Genomic DNA, 14,113 nt, shown 5'->3' on the forward strand with positions numbered 1-14,113 from the left:
GGCCAGCCTCCACCCTCCCCGGGACGGCGGATACATTGAGCAACCCGGGCCAGGCCCGATCCCAACCCATTAACCTTTGCGTTCAATTGAATTAAAGCCCATCTTCGGGGAAAGGAACCGAATGAGCTCGGAATGCATCATCGTTCCTCGTGTTGTGCGCGGCCGTCTTTCTCGTTCCCGTTGTTGATGTTTTCGGTTCGGCCCGTTCGGTTCCGGCCAGCCAACCAGCGTGTCACGGTGTCACGACCCAATTAATAAATCGTCGACAAAGTGTCCAAGCCCTTCGGCACCACGCGATCGGTTGAGTCAGCACGGTCGGTGTCTAATTGCATTAAACCGTACGCCGGTCGCAAAGGCGAGACCTCAATTACCGGGTTTGCGACATCCACGGGAAGACCACGGGGAGACGGGGGTTGTTTTGGTGGGACACATGATCGTCAACAACTAGGACCGTAGTGACCGTTAATGTACTGATAGATAATTTTGTCCCCTTTTTCTCGCCCATCGCAGTACTGTGTGTTCTAAAGCTGGTGATTACTCATCCAAGTGAGGTTCTCAGTTCGCGACGGTTCCAATTTCAAAGTGATCATCGAGGTAGTGAGTTTAGCAGCGATCGATTTGTGCCGTCCCGTTTTTAAGAGACAGTCGTTTAGTGGCGCGTTGTCATCTGGTGACCCGAGGATTCCAGTGACGTCGTTACCCGGTCGGTGCACTTTATTTGTCTGCGCTTAATAGCCCCGTTTTTGGCCGGCGAGAAACCTCATCAGTTCGGTGCCATCGTTATAACGTCGACGGAGGGACCGTAAAACCCCCGAGACGGTGAATCATCTGGCCTGTCGGAAGAGAGAGAGAGAGAGTGAGAGAGTGAGTGCGACAGCGTCAATCGTCGTCCGAGTGGTGAACGGTGCTGCGGTAGAAAAGCGACCCCGGTGCGGCCGGATCGGATGAGTCCGATGTGCACCGTCCGTGCGTTCGGTTCCACCAAGTTGTGCTGCGGCTACGGTTGGCGGTAGTATGGGGCCGCAGCAAGGGCGGCGGACGCGGGGACCGCGTTGGCCTCCGATGCTGCTCCTGTCGGTGGCGGCGGCAACGGTGGTGGTGTGTGCAGTGGTGGTTCCGGCCGACGGCCAGTACTACACGACGCGCGATCCGCGCTGGTATTCGCGTGAAGGTGATTTCAACTACAAAGTGCCCAACCCCGGAGATCCGGAGTATCGGTGAGTGAATCAGATCAGTGTTTAGTAGTTGTTCTAGTGTCGTGTGTTGTGTGTGAAATTCCTGGCTATCAGTAATGGTTAATTTAACGATAAGCACGTACGTGATGTTGGTAGAAAATAAAACCGAGTGTATGTCAATCAGAAGACACATAAATGGCATCAGCTGTGCTGTTAGGAAACTTGTTCAACTTTGAAGTGCTTCACTATTTTACTATGAAATCCCTCGTTTAGTGTGACTACAATCAATTTAATTTTCGCATTTTATCAAAACAAGTAAAAAGTTAGGTAGTGTCAACGAACGTCGTTAACTAAGAAATTGCGCAAGAAGATTTACATACTGAAACCCTTTAATTTAAAACACCAAATTTTAGGATTCAATTACAATCACAACACAGAAACATTTTGATACTAATCCATTTGATAGACAGTTCATTGTTATGTTTTAAAAGATGTGGCAAATCGAATGTAAAATTCTATCAATAGAAAATTTTAATATCTTAGCCGTCTTTAATCCTCATACTTCAAAACCACTTTCAGTAGTTCAAGAAAAATAATACTTAAAGTGAACTAAAAACCTAAGAAAAATGTCCACTTTAAATTAATCTAATTTTTAAATCGTATTATAAAATTAAATGTTATGTGTTTCTTTAGAAAGCCCTGAAGGGCCCACGTTTTGGTGAAGTTTTTGTTACCAACGGAAGATGTGTTTTGTTTTGTTTGGAAGATTTGGTAACATTCATTTCATTTGATTTTTTTATTTTACTTTTTGGGATTTGTAAACTTTTAGTTAAATTTTGCATTGATTTTCCCAATGTGCACAATATATTTTTTTTCCAATGTTGCATTTCATTGAACAAATATAAACGCGGTATAAATTGAAATTGAAATCAATGCTTCCAAATAGAATGGAATAGACTATACCTTTGTAAACAATAGTCGCTTCAATGGCTTAATGAATAAATATATACTTTATTTTGGAATTCGTTGAAATAAATGATAATTGATAAAAGTAAGAGAATGAAAATTTGGCAATGGATAATGAAGAAGCCTTAACAACCAACTATGAAAAAGACTATCAATAAAAAATTATCAACATTGCAATACTGGAAAGTAAAAAAATGGTGAAAAAAGAACGATAACATTTATGCAACAAGTAACACCAATTCATCAATCAGCTAATCGGTAACTAATTACGCTTCGTGCACTATGTTTACAGAACCTACACGTTCAACAATCGTCGATATGGCTACTATCAACCGAACGGATACGGCCAGCAGTACCCGGGACAGAATCTACCGGGCCAGTATCCAACCAACACCGGTCTCGGTGACGATCGCTTCAAGTACGATCCGGTAAGTAGCAAACGCCACATTATTTCGAACTTAAAATGTGACCAAATGGAACTTTCAATTTTTGATGTGAAAACTAAAAGCAACTGGTTTTCTAATGTGAATCTCAGCAATGCGAAACCTTGCGGAAACTGAATGTTAATCCTTTCCATATGGCTTCACTTTCAATGCTTGGGATCATTATCTTCTCCACCAAGCGAGCGCAGTTCACTTTCATCAAACATAACTTAAGTCCGGATCCGCTGAGGTAATCTTACACCCAATCTGTACCAGCTGACCCAAATTCAGACCGCAACCAAGCACATCGTCGTGTTGTGGTTGCAAATTGATTATGATGGATCGAATAAAACAAGCAACAGCAGAAAAAAACACCCTCTCAGGCGCTCCCACACACATGCACCATCGCAAGAAAACAAGGCACTGGAGCCAACCAACATAATGAATTGCAGCATTTCATGCATCTCCGGGAGCTGGCGGTGAATAATTAACAAGCTCTGTGCAGCGATGTACATCAGCTGTCTGCATATTCACATATGCATGCACGTTTGTGTCGGGCAAGATTTCACTTTCTGGTGCGTCGGAGTGCCGCCAAACGATCGCGGTGGATACCATCATTCTCGTCCGCCTTGAGAAGCCGCCAGCCGCTTAGCCCTTCGGGGTGGCCTCGTTTCATTTCTTTGCTTCAGTCCCCTGCCACAAATGGATCCCATTGTAAGGGCAAACGGAACCGACATGTCGTCGTTTGAGGGGGCAGCAATTATCGACACGCTGATCTCAAGTACACGTGGTGCAGTGCATTTTACTCCAAGCAGTGCATCCTAGTCTATCTCTAGTTATCTATCTGTAGGCTTGTTTACCTCATTCGTAAGAGAAAGATGCCCCGCAGCTTTATGGAATAGCACGCTTCGTAGGATTTACTGGCGTAAAGCTTTGAGTTAAGCACCTAACCACTTCCGCTCGCTCGCCTATTTTCACTTTCGTATAGCTGGAGCAGCTTATAACAGGGAAAGGAAAACAATTTAAAATAAATTCATATGCATACGCAGAAGAAACAAATTAGCCTATTTGCTATTTAGTTTCGCTTTCATTAATTTGTTTGAGATTAAAAGAAAACGCATTAAAAGGAAATGTAAATAATCTTAAATCTTCGTTAAAGAAGGTAATCCATATCCAGGTTAGGGTTTGTCTTTTAGTCATTTTTGTTGTTGTAAATGGTTCAAATGGACATTAATGTGAGTTGGGCGAAAAAGTAATCGAGTAGACATGGAAATAGAAATGGTAGGATATAAAAAGGAGCGACGAGCTGTAGCAAAGAGAGTTTTAGTCAGAGTGTGAAAGGAAACGGATAGTAAATAATATAGAAGCTACACCTTTAAACCTTACATTAATGGTATAAGAAATCTTCTGGTTATGTACGAAAGTTATTATAATCCATGCTGTAATGTTTAGTAAAGGAAAAATAAATACTATTTATAACAAAAAAAAATAACACAAAAGAAAAGTTACGAATAAACAAGTTCGTAGCTTTTCAAAAAATGAACCCTTATGGTAAATTAACCAGAACTTTTTTATCAAACATCCAATACTTACGGTGCATTTCATCTCCAAAACATTCCAGACCAACCCCAACCTGGTGCAGACACCGTTTCCGGGAGTACTTGGAGGCTGGCGCGAGGACCTGCAGGGTAAACTACGGCGCGACTCGATGCAGCTCGAGCGGGACGTGTTCGTCACGACCAACTACGGCCAGGTGCAGGGCTTCATGGTGTACCTGTACGACAATCCGGACCCGAAAAGCCTGTACCGGCCCTGGCACAGCAACGTCGACCGGATCATGGGCAAGTGCTCGACGTTCCTCGGCATTCCGTATGCGCTGCCACCGACGCACGAGGGTCGCTTCAAGCCGCCCCGGCAGCACCGAGGCTGGCAGCTGGTGCAAGCGGTCGACTACGGACCGGCCTGCCCCCAGCCGGTACAGTATACGGGCGCGACGAAGGGCATCCGCGACATGGACGAGGACTGCCTGTACATGAACATCTTCTCACCGAATGTAAGTTGGTTTTCATTGATCGGTGTCGAAACAATCGTTCTTTTTTCTTCTATATATTATAAATAAGATTCAAGGATGCAGCTTCCATTAGTCTTGGAATGATTCAGCTAACTGAACAACTTTCCACAAACTCACCGAAATGTATCACGCTTTTTTCACAGACACAAGCTGGAGTGGCACAACGGTACCCGGTAATGATCTACATCCACGGTGGTGAGTTCGTCCGTGGTGCCTCCAACACCTTCCCGGGGCACATGCTGGCGGCATTCTACGATGTGGTCGTGGTGACCTTCAACTATCGGCTCGGTGCACTCGGATTCCTCTCGACGGGCGACGAAAACTCCCCCGGCAACTATGGCATCCTCGATCAGATTATGGCCGTCCGGTGGGTGTACGAGAACATCGAGTCGTTCAACGGGGACCGGAACTCGATCACACTGTTCGGACCGGGCGCTGGCGGAGCCTCAGCCGGGTTGCTCATGGTGGCACCGCAAACCCGGGACATCGTGACGCGCGTCATCGGCCAGTCCGGGTCGGCCCTTGCCGATTGGGCGCTGATCGTGGACAAGTGGCGGGCGCAGAACACGAGCCGCGTATTCGCCCAGAACGTCGGCTGCTCGATCGAGACGTCGTGGAAGATGGTGAACTGTATGCGCAACGGTCGCAGTTCGTACGAGCTGGGGAACGCCGAGTTTGCGCCCCAGGTCGGACTCTTTCCGTGGGGTCCGGTGCTGGAGAACAACTTCACCTTCCCGGGCGACAACTGGTACGAGGGTTGGAACGAGCGCGACTGGCACTTCCTGGAGGAAACGCCCGAGAGTCTCATCCGACGGCGGAAGTTCAACCGAGGGCTGCACTACATGAGTGGCGTTACGCTGCAGGAGGCCGCTCCGTTTATCACGACCAATCGATCTCTTGCACCGTACTTCGAGATTGACGAGCGGTTCTTTGACCAGAAGGTGCGCGAGTTGACACTGCGCTTTAACTACACGCTCAACCTGAACGGGACGTACGAGGCGATCAAGTACATGTACACTTACTGGCCCGATCCGAAGAATACCACCTTTATCAGGGAGCAATATATTCATGTGAGTTACAGTTTCTACCATATCCAATCATATACCGGGCTTTTTAGGACAGTCCCGATTGGGAGTAGATCCTACCAGTCTACATGCGATTCAATCTGGCCAGATCCCATGGGGATCCGAATCCAGGTTCTGGATTTGAATGTGAAAAGTTCATAGAACACTAGAGTTAGGTAATTTCTATTCAGATTCAAGAACCTGAGCACCGAATGACTGACTGCTTTGTTTTTGAGATTCATGAATCTTTGAACGAAAGAAATTCTTGAATCCCAAAAACTGAATTGATCTGATTAATGAAGCCCAAAAAGACACAAAGTGCGAAGGGCAAACCCATCCCCATTCTCTCCTTTTTTCTGCCCGCTCGATCGATGGCCAACCATGAAGATTCATTAAGATTATGAGTGGTTCCAAAGATTCATCAATTTTTTGAAATTCTAGCCCTAAAAGATTCATGAATCAATGCGAATGAGTCTTGGGTGGACCAAAAGATTCATAAGGCACAACTCTACTGAATACAGAATGAAGATCTGGATACCTCAAACCGGATCCTGAGGATCACGAATTCTGGATCAAATTCTAGAACCCCATAAAGATCCCAGTTTTCAGCAAATCTTTGACATACTCTTATCGAGGTCTATACTGGTTACGACGTAGCACATGCGAAGTTCTCGATTAAGTCAAGCATTAAACTTCCAACTATCACTCCTATGACAAAAATCTATGAAGCGCCTACTACAATAAACCTTTTCCTCTGGCAAACCTTTCATCCACCACAGCTACTATCGGACTTCCTATACCGCGCCCCTACAGACAAGCTCGTCAAACTTCTCCTCGAGCAGAACGTGCCGGTCTACAGCTACGTCATGAACACCACCATCGAAGCACTAAAGCTGGCCGAATGGTGCAAGGTGCCACACGATATCGAACACTACCTCCTAACCGGGGCACCCTTCATGGACGTGGAATTCTTCCCGCGCCGCGAACGCTTCGATCGTGCCATGTGGACGGACAACGATCGCAACATGAGCCACTTCTTCATGAAAACCTACTCAGACTTTGCGCGCCACGGTAACCCGACGCCGACACAAGTTCTTGGGCTGTACTTCGAAAAGGCTCGCAACGGCGAGCTGAAGTATCTCAATCTGAACACGACTTACAACTCGTCGATCTTGATGAACTTCCGTCAGACGGAGAGCGCCTTCTGGATGGAGGTAAGGCCAAACCGAAACCTGTGGGTAGATTTTGGTATCCAATTGATATGCCATGTTTGTTTTCTCCGCTTCCAGTATCTTCCGACGGTGGTTGGAGTGTTGATACCGACCTATCCGCCAACGACCGAATTTTGGTGGGAGCCGAAGGAACCGCTCCAGATTGCGTTCTGGAGTCTAGCGGCTGCCTGCCTCATACTAATGGTGCTCGTCGTGATATGCTGCATAATGTGGCGAAACGCAAAGAGGTAAGCTTGTCTATTAATAAACAATAAGTTAGAGTTAAGTCTATTGAAGTTTTTTGTCTTAAAAGCCTACCATACCCGACGATTCAAACGCTTCTCTACATCCTGCAAATAAATAAAGAATGAAATATAGGAAAAAATTAGCTATGAAATACCGACAAACGAAAAGTAAATGCTTAAAATGACTATTCTTATGAAATACGATAAAATTTAGCTTACAGATGCCTAATAATAATTTGCTTTCTCGAATTCACAGAGAGTCCGATCGGCTGTACGATGAGGCAGTGTTCGGCATGGACAACCCGGAGTCCGAGCGCGACACCGTCATGGAGAACTCGATCCTGCAGGCCCAGCCACTGCGCGGCCCGGGTGGCAACAACATCTACGAGTACCGCGACTCGCCGTCCAAGTACAGCAAGATGCCCCCGGACGGCGGGTCGATCCGATCGCCGAGCAGCCTCGGGATGACGCAGGTGACGGGTAAGAGCGGCTTCACCGGCAGCCAGAGTTCGCTGCGCAGTGCCATCTCGATGAAGGAAGCGGCGTCCGTGTCGCCGGTCCCGGCGAAGGAATCCAACTTCGACCGGAACATCAAGTACGCGGGAACCCAGGAGCAGGCGGCACCCGACCAACCCCAGCCCCAGCAGCCGCAGAAGAACGGCAAATTCCCGCGGTCGGACTCGCGAAATCTGCTGACGTCGTCGACGGCCGGTTCGCAGCGCGAACTCGGCGGTGCCACGTCGCCGATGAGTGAGGTGTCTTCGGTTGCGCCTGGTAGTGTGGCCCTCGGGCGGTCCCAGCAGGTGACGCCGGTACCGTCGAGTCGGGGTGGCACGAAAAGCAACAACGCCAGCCGGACCAACCTGATCGAGGGCATTCCCCAGACGGCGGTCTAGGGTCTAGGAATACGTGGATAAGGTTTTTATGATTTCTTTTGTTTTGCATTATTTTTACTTCACCTAGTTTTTTTATCAACGGAACGCCGTACACTTGACCGTGTCCAATGGCGCCGTACCACCACGCCCCATCACATTACTTAGGAAGGTCCAACCATTAGGTGTCACTGAGGACCGTTAATTCTACCCCTTGAATGGCAGAAACTTAGCATAAAATTATTCTTAGCGGAAGAAAAAAACCCCAGGCAACCGTACTGTATACTTAAGTTCATTTAGTTTAAGGTTTTAACAAAAGAGCGATGTTGTCAAATATGATTTTTAAAATGTTTTACCTAGTTTAAAGCGGGGAATTTAAAATCTACAATAGATTACCCAACGTCCCACGTTAAGCGAACCGAGCACAAAGTGCCTCAGAGGTAGTTATAGATGGTGAAAACAAAAACAAAAACCCGTCAGCAAGTCAGTGCATTAGATTGTAAGCATAATTAATTTAAAGATATATTTCTGCCGTGGAGTAACGAACGTACTACAAAAAATTCTACCCATGAACGGCAAACCTATAGCACTAAACGGATTGCCCGCCTTTCCGCCTAAAGGTAGGCTTTCTCGAACGTGCATCCAAACCGTAGGTTTTATTTTAAGGATTTTATATTTTAACTTGATCGTTATTTACGTGTTTTCATCTGTACATATCGATGCATCCTGTTTTGTGTCAGTGTCAGTGTATCCGTCCAATTCGTGTTTAGTTCATCACCGTGACAGTCCTCGTTTTCACATCCCGTTTGTGTTTAGTTGTACCTGTCCCGAGTGATTTTGTTTTATTTGTTTAGTACTACTTAGTTTAAGACAAACACTTTTTTAACTTGTTTCGTACGTTAGTATCAACTTTAGCGCTAGTTACGTTCGATTGACACATTGTGCGACTCGATTCGTCCGTTAGCTTCTTACTCCTTATCTATTCTGTTTATTTATCTAGATTCCTTAACTTTCGTTCGAGCGTATTACCGACCACGGTTGGGAAGACCAAGGCTCGCGACTGTAGACATTATCATTACTTTGTTTTATTTTTGGGCCAAACTGTGCAAATATTACCGTACTCTGGCGGCCGGGATTGCGTTGGTAAAAGGGAACCGACCGTACGGCGTACGAGTGATTCGTTGTGCTCTAAGACAATACGTTACCCTGAGGCCAAGTGCACATCCCGGTGTGCTGTCATCTACTTACGACTATATTTTCTTCGTTAAGACTAGACCTACTCGTTCTTTAGATCCTACCCGGTTCCTTGAGCATCGATAGTTGAGTTCGCTATCGGTTGGCTTCTATTGTCTGTGTTCCCCGGGCGGCCTAGAATCGTTTCGTGTATGCAGGTTCCACCACCAGAGAAGGAAATGAGTGTAAATATAGTTTCATTTCGCTTCCAACATACCATTTAAGTATTACGTGATTGTCACAATTGTAGGTAGCATTTGCTGCGTGAGTTAGACATAGTTGTGTATGTTTTTTTTTAATTGTCAAAATAGTTTAGGACATTAACCAGTAAGTTTGATTGTATTTTGAAGAAAAAAAGCGAAATACCGAATAAAATGTAAAAAAAGGCGAAATTTGAGTAAAGTATTCTGAAAAAGAACTATCACAAACATAGTTTATTCGTAGGATGGTAAGAACTAGCCCGTTTCGATGATCGTACACTGAAACTGCACCCGCCGGTTGATTCTCTGCGACGATAAAAGGCATGACGAAAGGAATTAACATGCGGTGAATAAAACAGAAACGCACAGACGTAAGTTGGACTGCAATAAACAGCGGGCTACAGCACTCTTGCCGAGTCGTTTTAGAGAAACTGATACAATATATTTTCCGATAATTTTCGTTATCTTAACAGGAATATTATATATTGAGTTGAATGTTCACTGCAGCATTTACTAAAACTTATAAAAAAATTCACAACATCTTTAGAGCTATATTTATGAAGGCATGAACGTGATATGCAATCCTTAAGATTAGCAATACAGTATTTAAACAACCCGCTTCGATATGCTTCATACAACATTAGAACTTTAAGTGTATATTCCGTTCGCGTGAATATTGTATATAGGGGATCCGCGACAGCTGAGCGCGTAAAGGGATCACCAAGGGAAGAAGTCTAGTAAGCCCTCAACGGGATAGGCATGACCGAAGGCGGTCGTTACACAAAGAAGAACAAATGTATATTTATTGAAAGAGCGCAAACCTACATTTAACGTTCAGGATTTGTTATAAGTTCACGAATCATCATACGCGAATATGACATGCCACGCCAGTCGTACTTCAAGAAGTCCCAGGTCATCGATGTCTTATCATTCGTCGTATTGAGGTAGCGCCCATTTAGATTGGCATTGGTGCACTTGTAGAACCACCAGGCACCTTGACGGTCCGTGGCACAATTCCCCTCACTCCAGTCGTCGTTGTCCCGGTCGTAGGTGGAAAATTTCTCCCCCCAGTTGGGCCACATCGAGTCCCCTGCGGTACCGCTGTAGTCTCCCATCTTCTCCAGGTGATACCCATCGTCTTCATCGCCCACCTCGAACTTCTTGTAGTTGGCGTAGCCTTGATTTCCCTCGAAGTCCTCCACTTCCACCATCAGCTCGTGCGGGCGGCGGAACGTGATGTCATTCAAATGCTCCAATCCAAGCCAAAACTCGTCACTAAGATTACCGAACCCGTTACGGTAGTCGGTCCAGCCACGGTAAAAATTCTCCTTTCCGTGCGCACGACGCTGAATCACGATCCATCCTCCGTCGAAGCTGGTCTGCTCGCAGTAGACCTCAAACGGTTGGCCGCCGCCGTCGGGATCGAGCTGGATCAGGTATATGCCGGACACTTTGGAGGGTTCTTCCCGGCAGGAAGTATACGGTCCATTTGTACGACGAGACTCGGTTGACAGAGTGCCAGCCGTGGTTGGCCACGTCCGCCACAGCATGGCAACGCACAAGACGACGAAAAACACATAAACACGCATTAAGCGGCACAATCGGAACAGTCACTTTCAGGAAACTCGGTGCTACTCCGCACTTCACAACAGTGTCGAAGCGAATGATGGCCGTTCCATGGACTCAGGCTTTATATGTTCATTTATCAGATTTGTTTCGCTCCTGTGGTCAATGCTGCGCTTGTGCGGTCGGGTAACGCAACCGCTTGAAGTAAAACCAGCTCGGTACGGCTAGAACCATTTATCTCAAACAGTGGTTGGCAACATAAGCAGCATATACAAGCCGTTTTGAGCTGATTGGTGTATTTTGATAAAGAAGTCCCAGCGGAGAAAGAGAGAAGCTGTGACTTAAACAAAAGAGGGCAAATACATTTAGCGTCAAAAATAAATTTACGATTCTTTGGTATGATTTCTTTTATGCTTAATGTATTACATGAATCTATTATGTTCCTTTTAAATCATGTCATCATTTTACTTGTTCGTTTAGGTTACGGCTCGTTCGTTCATTCGTTCGAACGAGATCCATTTAGCACCAACAAAATTGTGAGCTCGTCCTTCTTCTACCCCGATGTAGCCTGCCTCCAATATTCTTCTGCCGAAAGTGTGGCCCTCCTCTAGCACAATGTTGAGATTTCGCGCACACTACAACATCTATGGTCGTCATCACTTTCATGGTGTTGAACACTTTCTTAGTGTTAAATGAATAATAACGGTTTTTCTACATTCTTTTGCTAAAAAAATCATTTTTATTACTGTTGAACACTGATCATCAACATCAATTCATATTAAAACGTGTTAATACATTCATTACCTACATCTAGTTGAAACCGATAAGACATCAACCGATGCATCTCATCTTGGCTTCTAATATGTTCCTCGTCAAATTTTAGCCTAATGTCCAACGAGCACTACAACGTACCTATACATTTATTTATTTGTAAATTCAACCCATTGCTGATATTATATAATTACTCCGTTGATGCTGCATTAGCATTAGCTAGTGTTTTTCAATTCTAGTTCTGTTCAAACAACCTTGTGATCAATGCGCTTGTTTGTAGTATTTACATTTTTTTTTAATATACAAAGTTCAACTATCCTACAACCCGAAGAGGCGGACACATCAAGCGTTAAACGGCGACAACAACAGTTATCGTATGGATGATACCGTTGCTTCACAAGACTAAGCGTAGTCATCAATCGCGGGCATCAATCGACTATATTTCACATATCTCCTACTTGTTTGTTGGTAGTACTTGTTTCATCTTTTTAACTATATACTTTCACGTCCAATGTTTTAATAGTGAATTACAAAGTAGCACATTGTTATATGGCGTATAGTTTTTTAGCACATTGTGTTTGCATACATTTTTGTTTCACATTGCATTTGCTTTCCTTCTACGTCAGTAGGTTTTTGTTTTCCGAGCTGTGTTTGAATATCACAAGATAGATAAAGATAAATCCGGACAAGAGCAAGGACTTACATTTTACCGTCGCCTTGCCTGACCTGGTAAGGGATATGTATCGCTCCATATTGTACTATATAGGACAGAAGTTAACTTGGCAGTTTAACGATTTTAAATTTGTTTGGTCACAACATGTTACTTAACTCATAGTTAAATGAAATGTCAAGTTTTTTGTAATGTTGTTAGCAGTTTGAGAAGGAAAAATCAGCGTTGGACGATAAAATAATATTGATAGCACTGGCTAAATGATATGCTTTCTTTCAATCCCGATGTTTTAAATCCTATAATATGTTGCTGTTCTAAGTCCAATAAGTTCCGGTTGTGAAACATGCATTGGGTGCACATGTTAGTGTGTTAGTTTAATCAGAAAGAAGTAAATTAGAGTGTTATTGGGTAGAAGCTTTGTTTCATTAGATGTTTAGTTGGTCTGGGATGCGTGAAATTTGGGTAACGGCTGGAAATTTGGTCATAAGTCCTTCCATGTTCGCTTTATGTTTCTCAATTCACATGCATTTGCTGTTATCACAACAATAAAACAGAACATGGATAATTTGTCGTAGTAATTGAATAGAAATTTGAAATTATGTTGAAAGTACTCAGCTACTAATGAAGCTGTACCTATTTAATTTTGATAATCTGTTCCATTTAATAATTCTATCATTGGATCGTCTTCTTCTTGGCGTATCAAGCGTCTTGGTCATGCCTACCCTTTTTTAACGGCTTGCAAGTCTTTTTCCAGGTTTGTTTGTATATCACAAGACACCAGAAAATAAGACTAACTTCTTGGAGCACAACTGTTTTACGGTTCATTAACTCGTATCAATAGGGACGAGATGACACTTTGCTTCATAATGTACTAGTTTTACATTGATTGCTAACTTTGCTTGGGGTTTATTGTTTATTTCAGCACTTTTGTTTTGAGATAAGACGCGTATGAAATGTTAATTCATTTATGATATGAGAAACCACTGTCAAGAGCATAAATATAGTACCTATATTATTGTAACTGGCTTCGTTGCTTTAGTAATTGAATTTATTTGTATAGCGGATTATCGTAACATTGCTTGCAAGGAGCATGTTTTTTATCATTTCTCAAGAAACATGTATGTTCTCAGCATGTAAACAGCATTCGTGCTTTTTTACAGCCGTAAGGGATTCTGGTTGCATCCAGTTTGACGTATTCCGCAGCTTTCGGTAGTCTTTTTATAGTTCAAGTTAATCTGATCATTGATATTGCTTTTGGCCTTATAAGAAAAATAAGAAAGTTTTTGTTTGAAAAACTTGGATTTTTTCAGCAAAGCGAACCACCTTTCCGTAGTAGTTTCCATTCGCAAATTGGTTTGTACTTTCGCACGAACTTGGTTTCGGGCCTTGTTCGTAGATGATGTTAGTGAATTAATCTTGCTTGGAGAAGTATGTTAGAGTTTTATTGGGAGAAAGCTTTGAGCTGTTAACTCTTTAGTTGGTCTGGGATGCGTGGAGCATTTATTTGGAGAGAAAGATTTGCCGAAAGTCGAAAGAGGATGCTTTGACTTATTGAAACCGTTAGACATCGAGTTATTCAAATTGGCACATCTTTAGTTCATGAGTTCAACAGCAAAGTGTATATATATATTCGATTATTATTTAATG

General features: G+C 44.0%; 2 protein-coding genes across 2 annotated transcripts; one reads left to right on the forward strand and one right to left on the reverse strand.

Moving 5' to 3' along the window:
* Positions 1–1,014: 1,014 nt before the first annotated feature.
* On the forward strand, positions 1,015–8,050 carry LOC131293236 (cholinesterase). The gene is made up of 7 exons (XM_058321316.1): positions 1,015–1,217; positions 2,434–2,569; positions 4,185–4,616; positions 4,778–5,704; positions 6,478–6,912; positions 6,988–7,157; positions 7,411–8,050. The coding sequence occupies exons 1-7, from the start codon at positions 1,015–1,017 to the stop codon at positions 8,048–8,050; spliced, it is 2,943 nt and encodes a 980-aa protein (XP_058177299.1).
* Positions 8,051–10,286: 2,236 nt separating this feature from the next.
* LOC131293237 (fibrinogen-like protein 1) lies at positions 10,287–11,009 on the reverse strand. The gene has a single exon (XM_058321317.1). The coding sequence runs from the start codon at positions 11,007–11,009 to the stop codon at positions 10,287–10,289; it is 723 nt and encodes a 240-aa protein (XP_058177300.1).
* Between the last annotated feature and the right edge of the window lie 3,104 nt (positions 11,010–14,113).

This window comes from Anopheles ziemanni, chromosome 2 (assembly GCF_943734765.1).
Source record: "Anopheles ziemanni chromosome 2, idAnoZiCoDA_A2_x.2, whole genome shotgun sequence".
NCBI classification, from domain to species: Eukaryota; Metazoa; Arthropoda; class Insecta; order Diptera; family Culicidae; genus Anopheles; species Anopheles ziemanni.